At 40.4% G+C, this 18114-nt stretch overlaps 1 protein-coding gene and 1 long non-coding RNA gene across 2 annotated transcripts in view; both read right to left on the bottom strand.

The window, feature by feature from the left end:
* The window catches only part of LOC123986835, an 8436-nt gene extending 4367 nt beyond the window's left edge, over positions 1-4069 (bottom strand). The window contains exon 1 of the long non-coding RNA XR_006828985.1: positions 3764-4069. This is a non-coding gene — a long non-coding RNA (uncharacterized LOC123986835). The remainder of the gene's footprint in view (positions 1-3763) is intronic.
* The window catches only part of p3h1 (prolyl 3-hydroxylase 1), a 44852-nt gene that overhangs the window by 17969 nt on the left and 8769 nt on the right, over positions 1-18114 (bottom strand). Inside the window, exons 10-11 of the mRNA XM_046075244.1 lie at positions 15605-15700; positions 15297-15447 (exon numbers count right to left, since the gene is read on the bottom strand). Coding sequence (XP_045931200.1) covers positions 15297-15447; positions 15605-15700 — 247 coding nt within the window. The remainder of the gene's footprint in view (positions 1-15296; positions 15448-15604; positions 15701-18114) is intronic.

Genomic DNA, 18114 nt, shown 5'->3' with positions numbered 1-18114 from the left:
CTTGTTTTTCCTCATCAGATGGTTATCAATTTTTATAAATTCATATGATGTGATTTTCTGGAATTTTCTTTGGGATTCTGTCTTTCACTGTTAGAATGTACATTTGATTAAAATTATAGATCGTTGCATTCTTTGTAAGTGGGCAAACCTGCAAAATCAGCAAGGGGTCAAATACTTATTTCCCCCACTGTATAGGCTCATTTAGATGTTTGATGTGTGTTTGGTATGGATAAAAATGGTTTGAGATTGGATGTTTTAAAGACTGTCTGCTAGCGAAGACTATGCTCACAAAATTTAGGATGGCAGTGCGAAATCTGTTTTGATCACGTAGCTGTAGTTCTTGTATTAATCACTGCAAACCAGAGAACAAGACAGCATCAGAGTTGTTTACATTCCACCCAGTGCTAATGCTAGTGTAGCTGTGGACATCTTGCAAACTAGTGTGAATAAACTCCAGTCCACCCACCCGGATGGGATCTTTATTATGGCAGGGGACTTTAATCACGCTAATCTGCGTACTGTCCTTCCCAAATTTCATCAGCATGTAACATGGTGATAAAACTCTGGACCATGTTTACAGTAACATCAGAGGGGCATACAAGGTCTCCGTTCACCCCCATTTAGGGCAGTCTGACCATTTGACCCTCTTTCTCACACCAGCGTAGAGACCTGTGTTTAAGAGATCTGTGCACACGGTGAAATTAACAAAACTGTGGCCTGCTACTGCGACTTCACAACTGCAAGACTGTTTTGAGCGCACTGATTAGGCACTTTTCTCACAGCAGAGTCTTGAGGATTACACCTGCACTATTTTGCACTACATTAAGACCTGCTTTGATAATGTCATTGTTGAGAGACAGGTCAAATGCAATCAAAACAACAAACCATGGATGAACAGGGACGTCAAGCTGCTGCTGAAAAACCGTGATAAAGTCTTCAGGTCCGGGGACATGGAATTATACAGCACCGCCAGATCCAAATTAAAGACAGGCATCAAGGAAGCAAAAGCGGCCTACAGGAGGAAGATCAAGGGGCACTTTAACGAGGGGGATCCCCGGCGTGTTTGGCAGGGAATCCAACACCTCACAAACTTTAAGGGTTCAAAAGACCCAAGCCCAAGTACCAGCAGCAATTTGAGCTCAACTATTTCTTTGCGCGCTTTGAGGCAAATGGGACCAGGACTGAGTCAACATTGGCCACACCATTAACACTCTCGCCCACAGATTCCCTGACCTTCTCTTTGAGGACAGGGGAGGACAGGAGGGCACTTCTTGGCGTAAACACCAGAAAGGCTGCCGGGCCCGACGGGATCCCTGGGAGAGTGTTGAGGGACTGACCAGCTGGCTGAGGTATTCACTTCCATCTTCAACCTCTCTCTGTCTACCTGTTCCATCCCCAAGTGCCTCAAATCTGCCATTATTGTGCCGATTCCGAAAAAATCTTCTGTGAGTAGCTTTAATGACTATAGACCAGTGGCCCTCACTTCCACTGTCATGAAGTGCTTTGAAACACTGCTGTTAAATCACATAAAAGCTTCCCTCCCCTCCACACTGGACCAGCACCAGTTTGCCTATAAAGCAAACAGGTCAACCGCGGATCCTATCAACACAGCCCTGCACTGTGTGCTGACCCACCTTGAACATCCTGGCACCTATGCAAGACTGTTGTTTGTGCATCATCCCTGGAAGACTGGTGTCCAAGCTACACGGGCTGGGCATCAACACAAACAACTGCAGGTGGATCCTTGACTTCCTCACAGATCGTCCCCAGTCAGTTCGTCTGGGCTCCCAACTTTCCTCTGTTCTCACACTCAGCACTGGGGTCCCACAGGGTTGTGTGTTGAGTCCCTTACTCTACATTTTATACACTTACGACTGCACCCCAGCTTATGAAAGCAATACTTTTATTAAGTTTGCAGACGACACCACTGTGGTTGGACTTATTCACAACAACAAAGAGTCCGCCTACAGGGATGAAATCCAAAAACTCTCCACCTGGTGCTCCACCAACAACCTGTCTCTCAACACCTCTAAGACCAAAGAGGTGGTGGTAGACTTCCACAGGAAGAGGACTGACCTTGGCCCGGTCTACATCAATGGAGACACTGTGGAGAGGGTTGAGGACTTCAAATTCCTGGGTACATACAGTACATCTCACAGGACATCACCTGGGTAACCAACACTACAGCCCTTGTGAAGAAAGCTCAGCAGCGGCTACATTTTCTCAGGTCACTTAACAAAATTAACCTTTCCCAGAAGTTGTTTTTATCCTTTTACAACTGTTCTGTCCAAAGCATCATCTCACACGACATTCTGGTGTGGTTTAGTAGCTGCACCACTGCTGACGAAAAGGCGCTGGACAGAGTTAGGAAATCAGCATAAAACATAATTAACATACAGCTCCCCTCACTCACTGACATATATCACACCAGATGCCTGCAGCGGGCAAAAAACATAATTCGGGACTGTTCTCACCCAGGTCATAACCTCTTCACTCTGCTGCCATCTGGAAGGCGTTACAGATCTTTCCAGGGTCGCACTTCTAGACTTTTGAATAGTTTTTATCCAAATGCTATAAAACACCTCAACTCATGACTTTTTGGACTGCACTGTACTTTAATGACTTAAGTGACTTAATGACTTTTAGTTATTTATCATTCTTATAATGTATGTATTTTATCCATGTTTTATTATGTTGCCTTGTCATATTATGTCACCACCAGGGGAAGTGCAATTGTAATTTCGTTGTTATATGCAATGACAATAAAGGCTATTATTATTATTATTATTATACATTCATGCCAATAAAGCTAATTTGAATTTAATGATGAACTCATGCTGACTCAAATAGTGATCAAAGAGAGCAGCAGTCGTACATCATCAACAGGCTATTTTCAGCACCTACAGACTTATCCTTTTGCTTTACATTTAGATACAGAAACTGAAATAAAGATTTTAGCTGAACACTGATGACCGTCACCCATCACCCTCTATCTTGATTCTGCGGGTGGTGTGGTCCGGAAAATCCCCGATCAAAAGAAATAGAAGTTTTACCAGGCATGGGCAAGGGGTGGTGCCTTTGGTGCGAGAGACCCGGGTTCAATTCCCCACTGTGACCCATCCACCAATGTGTCCCTGAGCAAGACACTTAACCCCTATTTGCTCCAGAGGTGAGAGACCTCTGACATAAATAGCAATTGTAAGTCACTTTGGATAAAAGCGTCAGCTAAATGAATAAATGTAATGTGGAACTGATCTCCAACATCTATTTCACATTGGCTCATGGAAGTCATCTTACACAACAAAAAGAAGGATAGCACAGGTTGAGACAGATTAAAGTTGGGCTCTGATTAAAGGTTTGCTTATTTCCTTCAACAAGGAGAATTTGTCAGTGTTACTTGCCAGAGCATTTGATATAGTGCCTGGACAAACTGAACTGATTCCCAACTTCGCTGTGCTGCATTTGTGCTCTGCCCTTTTCATGAAGGCTATGTCACAAGCATTTAGCAAAAAAACAGGACACAGGCACACAGCAGTAAGCAGCATTCACTTTTGCTTATGTTCTCAACTGCACAAGTGTGCAGGTGGCCCTTGAGGTTTTTTACCGTGAGTGTGCTGATGCAGATGAGTACACTTATTTGGTAAAACAAAGCAAAAGACACCTCGACAAGTGTGTTTTGCAAACCAAGGACATGAAGCTGGAAGAAAGTGGACATGTCATGGGAGAGTAGGAAAGAACCAGTGAGAAAACTTCTAAAAATCACCTTTTACGCATGTTTTTCCAGTCAGACCGGACCTAGCAGAGTGTGACATCCTGTCAGATGATGAAGTTGACATAAAAAACTTTCCGGGTATAATCGATGTGCTGTTGAAAAACTATATGGGGATCTTACTATTGTGGAGTGGTTTGTTTCTTGGGATACCAATTGTCATGTTAAGCTCTGGTTTGGTTTGGTCAAACACTCCAGTGAAAAGCCAGTCCTGATGATCACATGAGACAGGTGTGTGAAATGCCGGTTGCCTGCAGCTGGGGGCAACGCCCAGCATTCCAGTGATGTAGCCCACAGCTTCGCCCTGGGTGAGAGGGAGGAAAGGACGAGCAGGAGGGAGAGTAAGGGAGAGAGACAGAAACCACATGAAGACAGACAAAAACCAAACCCACCGAGCACCTCCCACACATTCAAAAAAGGACAAAATAAAATGAAACACACACACACACACACACACACACACACACACACACACACACACACACACACACACACACACACCGTCACAGTGGCAGTGGCAGAGTGACAGACTTAGTTTTTTCTCAATTGCTAAAACACAATTTCTGAAACCTTGCTCCATTTTCTGAAAACATTAAACACCAAACCTCAGCTTCTAGCACTATTTACAAAACCTCTGTCTCTTCGTGCAAAAGGAAACTTTCGCCTCAAAACAGTTTCACCTGTGCTCAAAACCAAACACTGCTCTCAAATCATAAAGCAATCAAAATGACACACTATCAAGCAGTCAGTAAACAATACACCAAAAAAATAGAAAACACGTTCAAAACATAGTTCTCAGGAAGACAAATTCATTTTTCCCTCATTGTCAAATGAAAACATGTTCTATCATAGTAGCTCAAAATTTATCAGAAATTATACTCTGCTTTGTTCTTTGCAATTTCTTTTGTACCCCTATTTTTACAGTACTGTACCCTGCATCTCACAAACTTGTCCTTTGTTTCTGTGATACTGTAATTCTTGTAACAGTACTGTAAACAAATGGAAAGCACAATGTTCAGGGCCACTCGTCCCCGTCCCCTCACATTGTTTCTCCAAGCCATTCTTAGACTTTCTCTGTCCTACCTTCAACAACCTGTTTGCTCTCTGAACTGGCTTATATTGGTTGTGTCACATGATTTGAAACAAGTGAAATCAATTTTGAGTGGTTGTGTTTAATCAATGACACGTGTTCTCTATTTGCATTTGATTGTTGCCACTTGTGTTTACCAGTATGGATGACATGTGCATTAGAGTGCAGAATGAGAATGTTTAGAGTTCTGCTGAAAAGTCTAAGTGAGATCTGCAAATTGTGTTTTACCATGTGAAATGGTTTAAGGTATTGACAACAGACTGCAAAATTAGCTAAATGAGTTCAGGCAACTGCGAACTTTGTTCAGCCAATGGGTTTTAGTGTTTTAGCAATTGAGGAAAAACTGTAATACTTCTCCTCCACAACATTTTTCTGACCAAAAGCTTTGCTTGTTGCTAAAGTAAGTCAGCTGCCAAACGGGTATCAGAACAGGGCTCAGCTGCCTCTATAGACATCATGGCAGAATGAAGGAAAGGCAAGTCATTAACCTGATGAGAAAGGCTCTCACAGATGAGCTGGATGGCTTGAAAAATTGGAGGGTGATATTAGCACATTTGAGAAATCAGCAGATGAATTTGCTGAGAAAGCAGAACTTACTAGCAAACTGACCTTCATCACCAAATCCAACAGTTTCAGAACTGCAAAAGAGAAGAAGGCATCTCTGCTAGAAACACTAAAAAGCTGCTGGCAAATGAGTGTTCAGTTAAGATCTCATGGACAGTCAGACACAAGAGGAAGCCACTTGTTTGTTTGATTGCAACCTTGTCAGGTTCCCACCAGCTATTTTCTCACACTAGCTGTGTGTGTGCACATGTGAGAATGTGTGAGTGAGTTGGACAGTCACACAAAAAGAAAGTACTTGTTATGCAAATGTTGTTGTTGTTGTTTATTTATCTACACTAATAAACTTGTTGAAAATTTAACTTGTTTATGTTGGTTTACATTCAATGAGTTAGTGGCCAACTGTCAATGTTTAGGAAAAATTTGCACTACAAAATGGAAAGCAGTGTGTGCACGAGCTAGACGCTGCTGCCTACTAAAGGTCCTACTGATATGTTATGGAATACCTATCAACCAAAGTAAATTTATATAATATTTACTCTTTTAATCAAAGTATATTGTCTCTGTCATTCATTCATGTTATTCAGGGTATACTGTGTGCTTCGGAATTCTTAATGCCACACCGTATCCTCACTTTTACATGTATACACTGCACAGAGACATCACAGAATGTTTGATAATGAAAATTTGGTTTAAAGTCATGGAAAAATCATGAATATTCATTGGTCAAAATGTGTATGATCTATGTCAGGAACAAATCTGCAATGAGTACTTAGCAATCTAAAGAATCTTACCTCTGAACAATCAGCTTTGGTCCTAATCTGCACTAAATTGTGAGTATAAAACACCATCTAATCATTAACATAAATAGCCAAGATGTGAAAGTTCCCTTCCTTCTACCCTTCTGCAGAGCTACTTTAGCTGCTGTTTCCTCAGTGCTTGTGTCACGTGTGTGTGTGTGTGTGTGTGTGTGTGTGTGTGTGTGTGTGTGTGTGTGTGTATATCTTAGTTTAACCGGTTGGTACTGTTGTTATCATTCATAGTAATGATCCACCCAGCGTACAGTAACCTGACTATCAGACCAGCTCTGAAGACATTGTGGTTGGATAGCTGTTTTGGATTGTGTGGTTGTGTGTTCAAGGATAGAAGTTACTGTATTTCATCATTCTACTGTCTTTCCCTTTTTCATACGCAAGGGGGCGGCACTCTACCATAAATCAGATTTCCCTTGTTGGCCTATTGAAACCATAAAGGAAGCTTACTTGTGACAGCCTTAAAGGGCTAAGGTTATGAACATCACATTGATGATTTTAACACGCTTAAGGTTTAGTTTATCCTGAAGTCCTTTTGTCTTAAATAATAACAAAATAAAAAGAAGATTTAATCCTTTGAGGGTCGAAATATGCTCAGTAATCTTCACAGTAATGTGCCTATTAGATTTTCTGTGCACGTGGAAATTTTGTCATGATGATGGTGTTAAGAGGAAAGGTCTGACTGACCTGAACTGACTGACCTTTGTATTTTAGCAATAATTCTGGATGGCATAATATTGTAAATGAGTAAAGCAGCTCTTACAGATATCGTCAGATGAGCCACCTTTAAAGAGGCAGTCCAGTTTTTCACATATAGGTCATTTACTTGTCATGGAGAATTTTTGGCCCGCGAAAACAGATGTATAATAAAGAAAGTTAATTCTTGCTTTTAGAAATAGTAATCTATTTGTGTTTTCCCCGCATTATGTTATAGTTATGAGTACATATATTTAAATGTGTTTGCTGTGTATACTGCATGTTGACAGTGAGGAGGATGCTGTGTACTCTGCAGCGCAGCCAGAAGCTCCATATATCCATCATGTAAATTATATTTATAGTGTGTGTGTGTGTGTGTGTGTGTGTGTGTGTCTCTGTCCTGATTGGCTTAGAGCTCTCCAGTGGGGTCACTGTTGGGTATCCAGGTGTCTGAGTGTATTTCCACACCAAACTCAGGCTCCATACTGCTGGAGAGTCACTGGCTATAAATACACACTGTGCACACCAGCCTCTCCATTAGCTTTCCTGGAATAAACTGAAACACCTGCCCCCCAAACCAACAAACACTCACACACACACACACACACACACACACAGTCTTGTAATTAACTAGCTAAAGCTTTAAAAGAAAATCTTAAGTCAACAAACATACCAGCATGTCCTCACCCGAAAAATTGTCGTATTGGTTGATTATTCAGCAGCTTTTTATGATCCATATTTATGTTTTTTGTTAGGCCGCGACCTCTAGTGGCAGAAGAAGTGCAACTTGCATTTAAGTTGGCTTCTGCGTTTATAACGAGTAGTATGTAGCTGCAGTACCGGAGGCTGCAGTTTCAGGGCTGCAATCCTAGGATTGGGACTACATTTCTAGGACCCTTGTTTACTTTGATACTGCCAGCTAGCTGGCTAGCTAGCTAGCTGTGTTACTCTTGACAGCCCCCCAAAGCCAATTACCCTTTCTACAACCATCATCAAGTGTGTGCCTAAACCTAAGTTATTGATTATATGCATGTCGACCGGTTAACCCTAGAGCTGTGCAGACAGAGTTAACCTCTTTCGTGTTGCTGTGCATTACCACCACCAATACACTAGATAGCGTTGGAGCGTTCCCAGGATTGCGGGGGTCCTGAAACTGCAGCCTCCGGTACTGCAGCTACATAATATTCTTTATAACAGCAGATGACAGCATTAAAAGAGAAACAGAGAGTGATGCTTCTCTCATGTCTTGAGTGTTTCATAGTTTGTCCACCAGAAGGCGCTCTGCAACTCCCTTGTTAACGACACTGCCTCACCACAAAAACCACAAAAGAAAGCAATCAGTTGACCGGAGTCTATCAGAGCAGCATAGAAACAGCATAGAGAGAGGCTGTGTTACCGGTGAGTTGGTCATTTCTCATGTTAATTACAAGACTTAAATTATAATAAAAAGAACCCCCATCAATTCTGTTTAAAACATTCATGACTTGCTAACCCTCCATGTTTTCTAACATCGTTTCCAGCAGCTAACGCTGCCCGTTGCTAAATTAGCCACAAAGCTAATGCCGTGTTTATCAGTGGAGGAGCACTAACGTCGTAATGAGCAGTTAAACTATAGAGTTTAACATATTCTCAAATATATCTTCAAGCCATTTGTTTGTAGTTAGTCAGTGTGTCAGAAATGATTAAACCAGAGTGGACATGTAAATAAACATGAGCTGAACATGCATCTAACACGGCTTCCTGCTAGACAAAGTTCTTTAGCTCCTCTTTCAAATATGAAACACAAGTTATAGTTGCAAGTATTTGTTGTAGACAGTCATGTAGTATTAGATGCATTCAACAGCAGGTCACTGTATCAGAGACTGATGGTGGTTGGGAAATAGTTTCTTGTAGCTTTGGATAAAATTTAAGAGTGCTGGTAAAGACATAAATTAGATGAATATGCTACATTGAAAGTAGTTATTATGGCAGGTTATGTGTAAGGTAAAATACACATGCTTATTCTCTCTCACACTCTCTGTTTACAGATGACTGAAAAAGTTACACCTTCTAGCAGCAAATATTTATTGATCTGCAATTATTTACATGTTAAGTTGTTGAGACTGTAATCAATTTTATTGACATAATCCATTTAGGAAAAGGTATTATAGCCCACATACAAAACAGCTTTAAATATCGGCCTGTTCTAAGTGTAGTTTATACAGGAAAGGGATCTACTATCCTAATAATTATCAAAATAAAAATATAGGCTCATATCGGCTCTTTTTCAGTTTAATATCGGCATCGGCCCCCAAAAACCCATATCGGTCGGGCTCTACTTATTTTAACCCAAACCGTGATCTTTTCCTAAATCTAACCAAGTAGTTTTGTTGCCTAAACCTAACTAAACTATGACTGTTTCACGTTAATCATGTGTTAAACATCATGCGACTTAGGTCATGTGACTGAGCGGCTGTGGCTCAGGAGGTAGAGCGGGTTGGCCGTTAATCGGAAGGTCGGCGGTTCAATCCCTGGCTCCCCCTGGTTGCATGTCGAAGTGTCCTTGGGCAAGATACTGAACCCCGAATTGCCGCCAGTGTATGAGTGAGTGTGAATGTTAGTTTCCGTTTGAGCACTTAGGCTCAGTGTATGAATGTGTGTGACTGGTGGATGTAGTGTAAAAAGCACTTTGAGTGGTCGAAAAGACTAGAAAGGTGCTATACAAGTACGGAGCATTTACATTTACTTAAGGTACAGGTATTTAAGGTGCTGCAGAACTGGTACTTGCCTTTTCCAACGGACATACAGTAGCAGGAAAAAAGAATGTGAATCCTTTGGAATTACCTGGATTTCTGCATAAATCTGATCTTCATCTAAGTCACATACAGCTGCAGTATTCATGCTTTTATTGAACACAACGTGTAAACATTCACAGTGCAGGGTAGAAAAAGTATGTGAACCCCTAGGCTAATGACTTCTCCAAAACCTAATTGGACTCAGGAGTCAGCCAACCTTGAGTCCAATCAATGAGACGAGATTGGAGGTGTAGGTTACAGCTGCCCTGCCCTATAAAAAACACACCAATTTTAATTTTGCTATTCTCATGAAGCATTGTGAACCATGCATCATCATTCATCAGTATACAATAAAACAAATTGTCTGTAGATGGAAAGTTCAGCACTGTTGCTACCCTCCCTAGGAGTGGCTGTCCTGCAAAGATAACAGCACAAACACAGTGCAGAATTCTCAATGAGGTTAGGAAGAATCCTAGACATTTTGGAGGACACCACTGACAAAACCACTGCTGTCCAAAAAAACATTGCTACACTGAAGTTTGCAAAAGAGCACCTGGATGTTCCAAAGCACTACTGGAAAAATATTCTGTGGACAAATTAATCCACATTTGAGTTGTTTGGAAGGAAACACAACCCTATGTGCCTAGGAAAACAGGCAGCACACCAATATCAAAACCTCATCCCAACTGCAAAGTATGGTGGAGGGGGAGTAATGGTTTGGGGCAGCTTCACTGCCTCAGGGCTTGGAAGAGTTGATATTGTCGACGGAAGAATGAATTCCAAAGTTTATAAAGAAATTTTGCATCTGTCTGCCAATTGAAGCTCAATAGAAGATAGGTGATGCAACAGGACAATGACCCAAAGCACAGAACGGCTTCAGCAGAAGAAAATACACCTTCTGGAGTGGCCCAGTCAAAGTCCTGACCTCAACCCGATCGTGAAGCTGTGGCATAACCTCAAGAGAGTGATTCACACCAGACATCCCAAGAATATTGCTGAACTGAAACAGATTTGTAAAGAAGAATGGTCCAAAATTCCTCCTGACCGTTGTTCAGGTCTGATCTCTAGCTACAGGAAACTTTTTGTTTAAGTTGTTGCTGCCAAAGGAGGGTCAACCAGTTATTAAATCCAAGAGTTCACATACTTTTTGCACCCTGCACTGTGAATGTTTACACAGTGTGTTCAATAAAAACATGAAAAGATATAAGCAGACTGTGTTTGCCTATTGTTGTGACCTAGATGAAGCTCAGATCACATTTTCTGAGCAATTTATGCGTAAATCTTTTTTAAAACTTTTTTCCTGCAACTGGATATGTTGTTTTGGGACAATTGACAATGCAAATTTTGTCATTTAGATAGATGGAAGTGTCGAACATACATACAAGTATATTTTTCATTGCTACTCTTCAGTTTAGTCAACCATCTCTCTCTTTCGAAATCTGCAAATTTTTATCTTCTTATCATCTTCAATGTTGTGTTAATTGCAGCATCTGAACAACTCTCACAGAGCTAAAATGTGAAAATCAGTGATGATGGGAACAGCTACTATAGTGAGTTTACATGTATGAGTGAAAGACTGCATTATTTTGAATGTGTTCCAAGTGTTTATGTGTTGGCATCCTGTGACCTTCTGCCATGTTCACCTTGGCAGAGGGTGTTGGGATGACAGGGCTGGCAATCACTAGTGCTGCACTAGAGGGTATAAAAATAATATACAGCCCAGTTAATAAAAATCCCAGGACGCTGCCAAGGGTTCAGACCAACAACTTACGTAATCCCATCCAGTTGGAGAGCCAAGGGGAATGGAGGAAGGATTGTGGGGGGGGGGCAAGAAGGACTTTGAAAGAGCAAAGCCTGGAAGGTCAACTTTTACTCAAATGAGATGAGGCATTGACGATTTCCTTAAGTAAAACTTACTTCCTTCAGTAAAACATCAAGGTTAGTTTACCAGTCTAGAGGAGTGCTACTCAGCCGTTCCAGCTCTGAGGAATTTTACCCTGATGATGATGTTATCTCAGTTTGGACTTGGAGACTACTGGAAACAAATGTGTAACAAAAAGCCTGTGTTACAAACTAGGGATGTAAAGTCCAAAAAACATGGTTCTTTATCAGGCAGGGATAAAATATGCTATCGAGTTGCATTTTGGGAAAGTTGGGATTTATGCTTGAACCATCCTAGAGGCTAGAATTCACTACATCTCAGCCTCTGCTTTTTTGAAAGGATAAATATAATCATTGTTTCAATGGCATTTCAATGATGTGAAGCAGGTCCTACATGTTGAAATATGTACTGGTGCTGAAACAATGGTAACATGTAACCTGCATACATAGGACAAGCCATTGCAGCTGTTATAATATAATATTATTATGTAGAAATGCATCCTTGTTTAAACCCTGTTTGGTCAAAATGTATTGTACTGTCAGAATAAGTCCGAGCTACTGTAGCATTAGCTGGCTGCTCCTGGCTGCATTACTATAGGCTAACGTTAGTAAACAAATCGCTCACATTTGCTTTTTTGTAATGTAGAAAGCGATACAACTTTGCACTAGATTAGCAACCACTTGACATAAGCCGGCGAGCTAACGTGACTTTCTCTGTGTTTCTCCAGCTTTAGTAATGCTCACTTTGTTCTTGCTCGACATCATCTGAACCTGTTTGGTCTGATGGGCTTCAGCACATAAAGCTTTATTGTTGTTTTGTATCGTTATGTGGAGTCTGTGTTTTGCTGTGAGCTGGTTGTTTTATTGTGTTAGTGGACTGCATGTCGTTAGCTGCTCTGTTGTCGCTGTAGTACGAGAGAGGTTCGGCAGCACGCACGGGGCTGAATCCGACCTGGAGTTCCCACATTAAAAGCAGAATAGCATGCAAGCAACGGAGAAAACAGGCATGTGCGTCATTACTAAGTGAGTTTTGAGGACATTGACAATAAGGCAAGGAAAACTGGATTAATTTTATTGAAAAACTTACATATGATCCCTTTAAATCTTATGTTTTAATAAATGAACATAAAAAAAAAAATGCAAAATAGACTTATTCATTTCTACATGTAGACTAAACCTATTACTGAGGGTGACACGTTCAGTCACATCGGACTTATGTGTCAGCAACCTTTTTGGCTGCCTGGATTTAACATGACTGATCCAAAGTATCATATCCATTAAAGAGCAGGTGTTTCCCTTCCCAGCACTTCCACTGTGTCACAGTGAAAAGCCTTCCCAGCTGTTTGGTACATTTAGTCTCTTCCACACTATAAATCCCCTCTGTCACACCATGCAGGTGGTTAAGGCTAGAGAAATTGGTTATGCACATGCTATATTCAGCTGTTGATTATCAAGAGAAGATCTTACCTGCATACCTACTTGGTGAAAAGCAGAGGTTACATAATCTGGAGTTAGGCAGTCTTTCGTGAGACCTTAAGAGTCAGAGAAACAAGGTTAACCAGTCTCTGGAGCAGCAATACTTATTTTAGAGTGCAGAATATATTAGCAGGGTATATACAGGAATCTTGAAGTAAAATTCAATACCTTTTTAAGACCTTTTCAAGGCTTTTTCAACATATTTCAAGACTGCCGCGCCACTTTGATCTGTAACCAATTAAATCAGCCAGACACCTTTTAAAAGGGATATTTTTGAGTTTTTAAAAGGAATGTAAATATATTTATAACATATTTATAGCCTATATGTCATCAGGTTGTAACGCCATCAAAAAATTCTGGCATTCACCAACTTTCTCAGTTGCCTGTAATAGCCTGTAAAGGCCTATTGTTTTCTATGTGAAGGACTGGTCAGATTTCCTGCCAAAAGCAACATAAACTTACATAAACTATGACGTGTATGTACGCAGTATTACAGGAAATCATGTGAAACACAGTGTAATTTTGTGTTTTAGTTGGTTTAAACTAGAGAATGTGAGCTTGCAATGATATGTGTGATAACTTTCATCGACCAATTGATCAATACAACAAAATTCAAATAGGGCAGGAGGGAAGAAAGATGAAGAGAATAAACTGAGTGATGAATAACGTAAGTAGTGTAGGCGGTGTAGCACAGATACAACCTGGAGGAGGAACTAGTCTAAATGACTGGATTAGTATAATATTATAACATTAAGTTAAAAGTACATTGTTAACTTAATAGTAAACTGTAAGTTTGATATTAATATATTCATTCTGTTACTATATTCAATATAATTTCATATAATAGTATATAACTTACCACTAGTGTAATATTAATTCAAATTACAGCTGCTTCAGTTTGGGGTTGTTTTTTATTCATTAACTTTGTGCAAGAAAAATGCTCTAGGCTACATGATAGTCTCCAACCTTGATTTTAGGCAGACTACTAACTCGTCAATAATCTTTATGCAGAACATTGAGTTCAACATTTATAAAGTTTGTTGCAGCACATCAAGTTTTTTTTTAAATCATCCAGGCTGTGATAGATCTGTCCGGCGGGGTGGGAGTTTACAGTCGGTTGTATTCGTAAATCATTTTCCGGTTCGCACGCATCTATTTTTTAGGCGTTTAAGAGTAAAATAGGCGCTCGGTAGATCCCTGCGCCTAACGTTACAGAAACGAATCACACAGTCGCTCTCTGCCTGTCTAGTGTTTTTGGCTACGCATTATAAATAAATGCGTTCACCTACACTTTTAGCAAACATTGAAAAAAATATCTTCAACATTTAATACCTTGTTAAATGGCGATTAAGACTTTTTAATACTTTTTAATGGCCTTAATTTTCGCAAAATTGATTTATTACCTTTTAAGACTTTTTAAGACCCCGCGGACACCCTGTCTTAACAATAGATCTAATTACTGCATGTTACCCCCTTCCATAACAACAGTCACTAAAGCTCATGGGGGGTGTAGTATTTGAAGCTATTAAAGAGAAATGTGATTTCTCAGAGCAAAGATGAAACATGAATAATCCATTCTACAGTATAAATTAAATGATCCAGGAGGCTTGTATGCTGCTCTGATGAGGAATATTGAGGTTATGACTTCAAGAAAACATTTGTACCCTGCTGTGAACGGCCTTGTTTTTCTGATGGATAAGTAAAAGTCTAAAATTGTTCTGTTGATAGATCTAAGAGATTTAAACATTTTATGAATGAACCAATATCATCACCCGGGACAAACCAGGAATCCTGTTTTTTTCTTACGCAGTGGATTAGTCAGTAGGGCTTTGTCTCAATAGATGTATTATTTATTCCATATTGTTGAGAGAACTCTTAATCAGCAGCGTATGAATGAACGATTCGTTTTGGGGCGGCTGTGGCTCAGGAGGTAGAGCGGGTTGGCCGTTAATCGGAAGGTCCCTGGCTCCCCCTGGTTGCGTGTCGAAGTGTCCTTGGGCAAGATACTGAACCCCGAATTGCCCCTGGCGGCTATTCCGCCAGTGTATGAGTGAGTGTGAATGTTAGTTTCCGTTTGAGCACTTAGGCTCAGTGTATGAATGTGTGTGACTGGTGAATGCAGATGTAGTGTAAAAGCGCTTTGAGTGGTCGAAAAGACTAGAAAGGCGCTATACAAGTACGGAGCATTAGTCTCTTCCACAGACAAAACACCAGCAAACTGGCCCCGCATGACTCACCATCGATGGCGGAGCGGCAGACCAGGTGGGAGTAGGAGAAGTAGAGCGGAGTGCCCAGACGGAAGTACGACTCCAACACCTTCCTCACCTTCTCGCTGATGTCGAAGAACAGACGGGCGCTCTTCAGTGGAACCTTCCCCTCCTGTCCGAGCTGTAGGAGGTGGAACTTCTCAGGTCAAAGTCTTTCATTTATTTTCATGCAAACTTCTAATGAATTATTGTTAGATAAATAGAAAATGTTTTGTGATGAAAACAACACAGTTTGGCTAAATGCCTTTAGTTATAATTTAGCGAGCAGGACTACAGACCTTCACAGCCTTCAGGACAGTGACTCCCTGGAACATCTCACTGGGGGAGTGGGGCGAAGGACGCCCCCTGTAGCCATCACCTTTCAGAGCAGCTGCCTGGGAAATACGCACAACATCAGCACTCTGACATGATGGGCTGACACACAGACATGGGACACAAACAGGCATCAGGTGACATAAAGATAAAGAGGTACTTTCAATCCAAGGAAGGTTAAAATCAAGGTTCAACTGGACCTGGTTGAAGATGCTTGAAGACGTTTTACCTTCAAGAGGCTTCTTCACTTCTGACTGACAGGCAGAGTCCCAGTTATTTAACCTCTGTGGTGTCGTTTTCAACTATTCCTATACCATCACCTTGATAACGATCTTCTATCTTCAACCAAGTCCAGTTGGCCTTGATTTGAACCCACCTTTGATTAATATGACCTGGATGACTGAGAATCTTCACACATCGTTTCTTTCAATGTTTTTTGGAAATAAATAATAAATAAAGGTATACTTATACCTTTAAAATTGCACACTAATATCAAGTTCTAACTGATTTCCAAGTCTTATTTAAATTGCTGATTTCTTATAGGTTCGGAAACGTCAGGTCTATCCTCAGAATGTTATTTCCTTAAAGGAGCACAGCGCCGTTTTTCCTACATTTATGAGACTGTACAGTATATTTCTGTTATTCTCAAAGCTCACAATACATTTTAGATATTTAACTACTTCCAGGCAGCCTGAACTAAAACTGCACCTGTACTCTTGAGATAAATTAATCAGATCAGATTTACATAGATAATTTCAAGCGAGTTTCTGCATGTTGAATTTCACACTGTACTGAAATTAATTTTTATTGAAAACCAGTGGCTGCCTTGCCTGGAGGGTTGGAAAAATGCAAAAAAAGTAAAGTAAATTATAATGGAGATAAAAAAAACTGATATGATACTAGTGAGAATGATACAAGTAACAATAGCTAATAATTTACTGCATAAGTGATCACAAAGCCTTGTTAAAGCTGCATTAACTCGTGTTTCACCAGCTAGTTGCTAACTGTGTCTGTGTGGTGCTGGACAGACAGTGTGCAGTGGCTTTATTAGAGCTTTGAGAGGCATGCCAAATTCTCTAGTGTGTTTTACGTATATACATGAGTATATGAGTATATAAAACTACTGAACCAACTAGTCAGAGTCCTAATATCACTCTAAATGTGATTATTACTGTTATACATATAATACAATATATGAGATATAAGTAGTGCCCCCATGGTGACACGGAGTTGCCAGTTGTTTTTAGCCTTTAGTCTTCTGTGTATTTCTATTTATGTGATGGTTTATTAGTAATGTTTTTTTATATTATCCCGTGCCTCATGTTGCACTATCAAAGCAAGTTCCAAACAACAACATGTTAATTAACTAATTTTGAGCAAATATATTCTTTATATGACTCACATTGGAGAGGCGTTGCAGCTCCCTGCACTCATCTTCACTGATCACCCCATCCAGCAGCACCCGCTCAGAGCCATTCAGCTGCTTGGACGTCATGGTCACCTTGAAGTCATTATACAACGGAGCGCCATCTAGAGAAGAATCAAGGAGAGTGAAAAGTTTGCCTGTCAAACACATAACTGTAGATTTCTCAGCTAAGTACTGTAGTTATGTTAAGTGTTTGTGTAGTTTGGTTTACTTATGAATTAGCAAAGACTAAACCATCATTTTACTAACATCTGGTTCTCTAGTAATCTGGGTGAAATATTTACCCTCCTGCGGGACTATCATTGTGGCCAACTCGGAAGAATCCTTCTTCTTCTCCTCAACCAGAGTTTCAATCTCCTTCATTAGGTTTCCTATTTCCTCTGTGATCCTCGCTGCCGTCTCTCTCTCGGCTCTGAGACACACAGGTAGGTAGAATGACAGAGGCCAAAACATCCCTTTGACAATAAACTGCTACAAAAGTGTGTGTGGCTGCGTCTTTAATCTGATGTATGTATTTATATGTATACTTTTATATATTATTATTATTCCTTTTCTTATTCTCCCTTCTGTATTGTTTGACACTGTAAATGATGTACTCTGGACCTGGCTACATTGTTTACATTTATTTTGGTGTCTTGTAAGCCCATGCAGGCTGGGCGTAATTATATGCATGACACAATAATAAAAATTGATTAATTCATTCATTCAGTATTACTTCTGCTTGTCCCTCAGTTTCTTAGGCATGACATCTTCAGGAGTCCATGTGTCCTGAATACAAAGAGACAGTAAAGGCATCAAATACCAGGCTGCATGAAACCACTGCATCAAATAAGAAACGTGATGGGTAACAAATGATTTATTCACTCACTGGATCTACAAAGGTGATTCCGAAGGCTTCATATCCAAAGTAGAGCAGCTCTTTTTCCAGTATGGACTGCTGAATGTACAGTTTCACCACCTGGATGTCAAAAATGAATTGGACCTTGATTGCATCTCCTGAGTGCATCAGTCTGCAAAATAGCTCAATGAGATATATCCATAAGATACCAT

The sequence above is a fragment of the Micropterus dolomieu genome, linkage group LG18 (genome assembly GCF_021292245.1).
Source record: "Micropterus dolomieu isolate WLL.071019.BEF.003 ecotype Adirondacks linkage group LG18, ASM2129224v1, whole genome shotgun sequence".
Taxonomy (NCBI): Eukaryota; Metazoa; Chordata; class Actinopteri; order Centrarchiformes; family Centrarchidae; genus Micropterus; species Micropterus dolomieu.
This window is presented reverse-complemented; position numbering and strand designations above follow the sequence as displayed.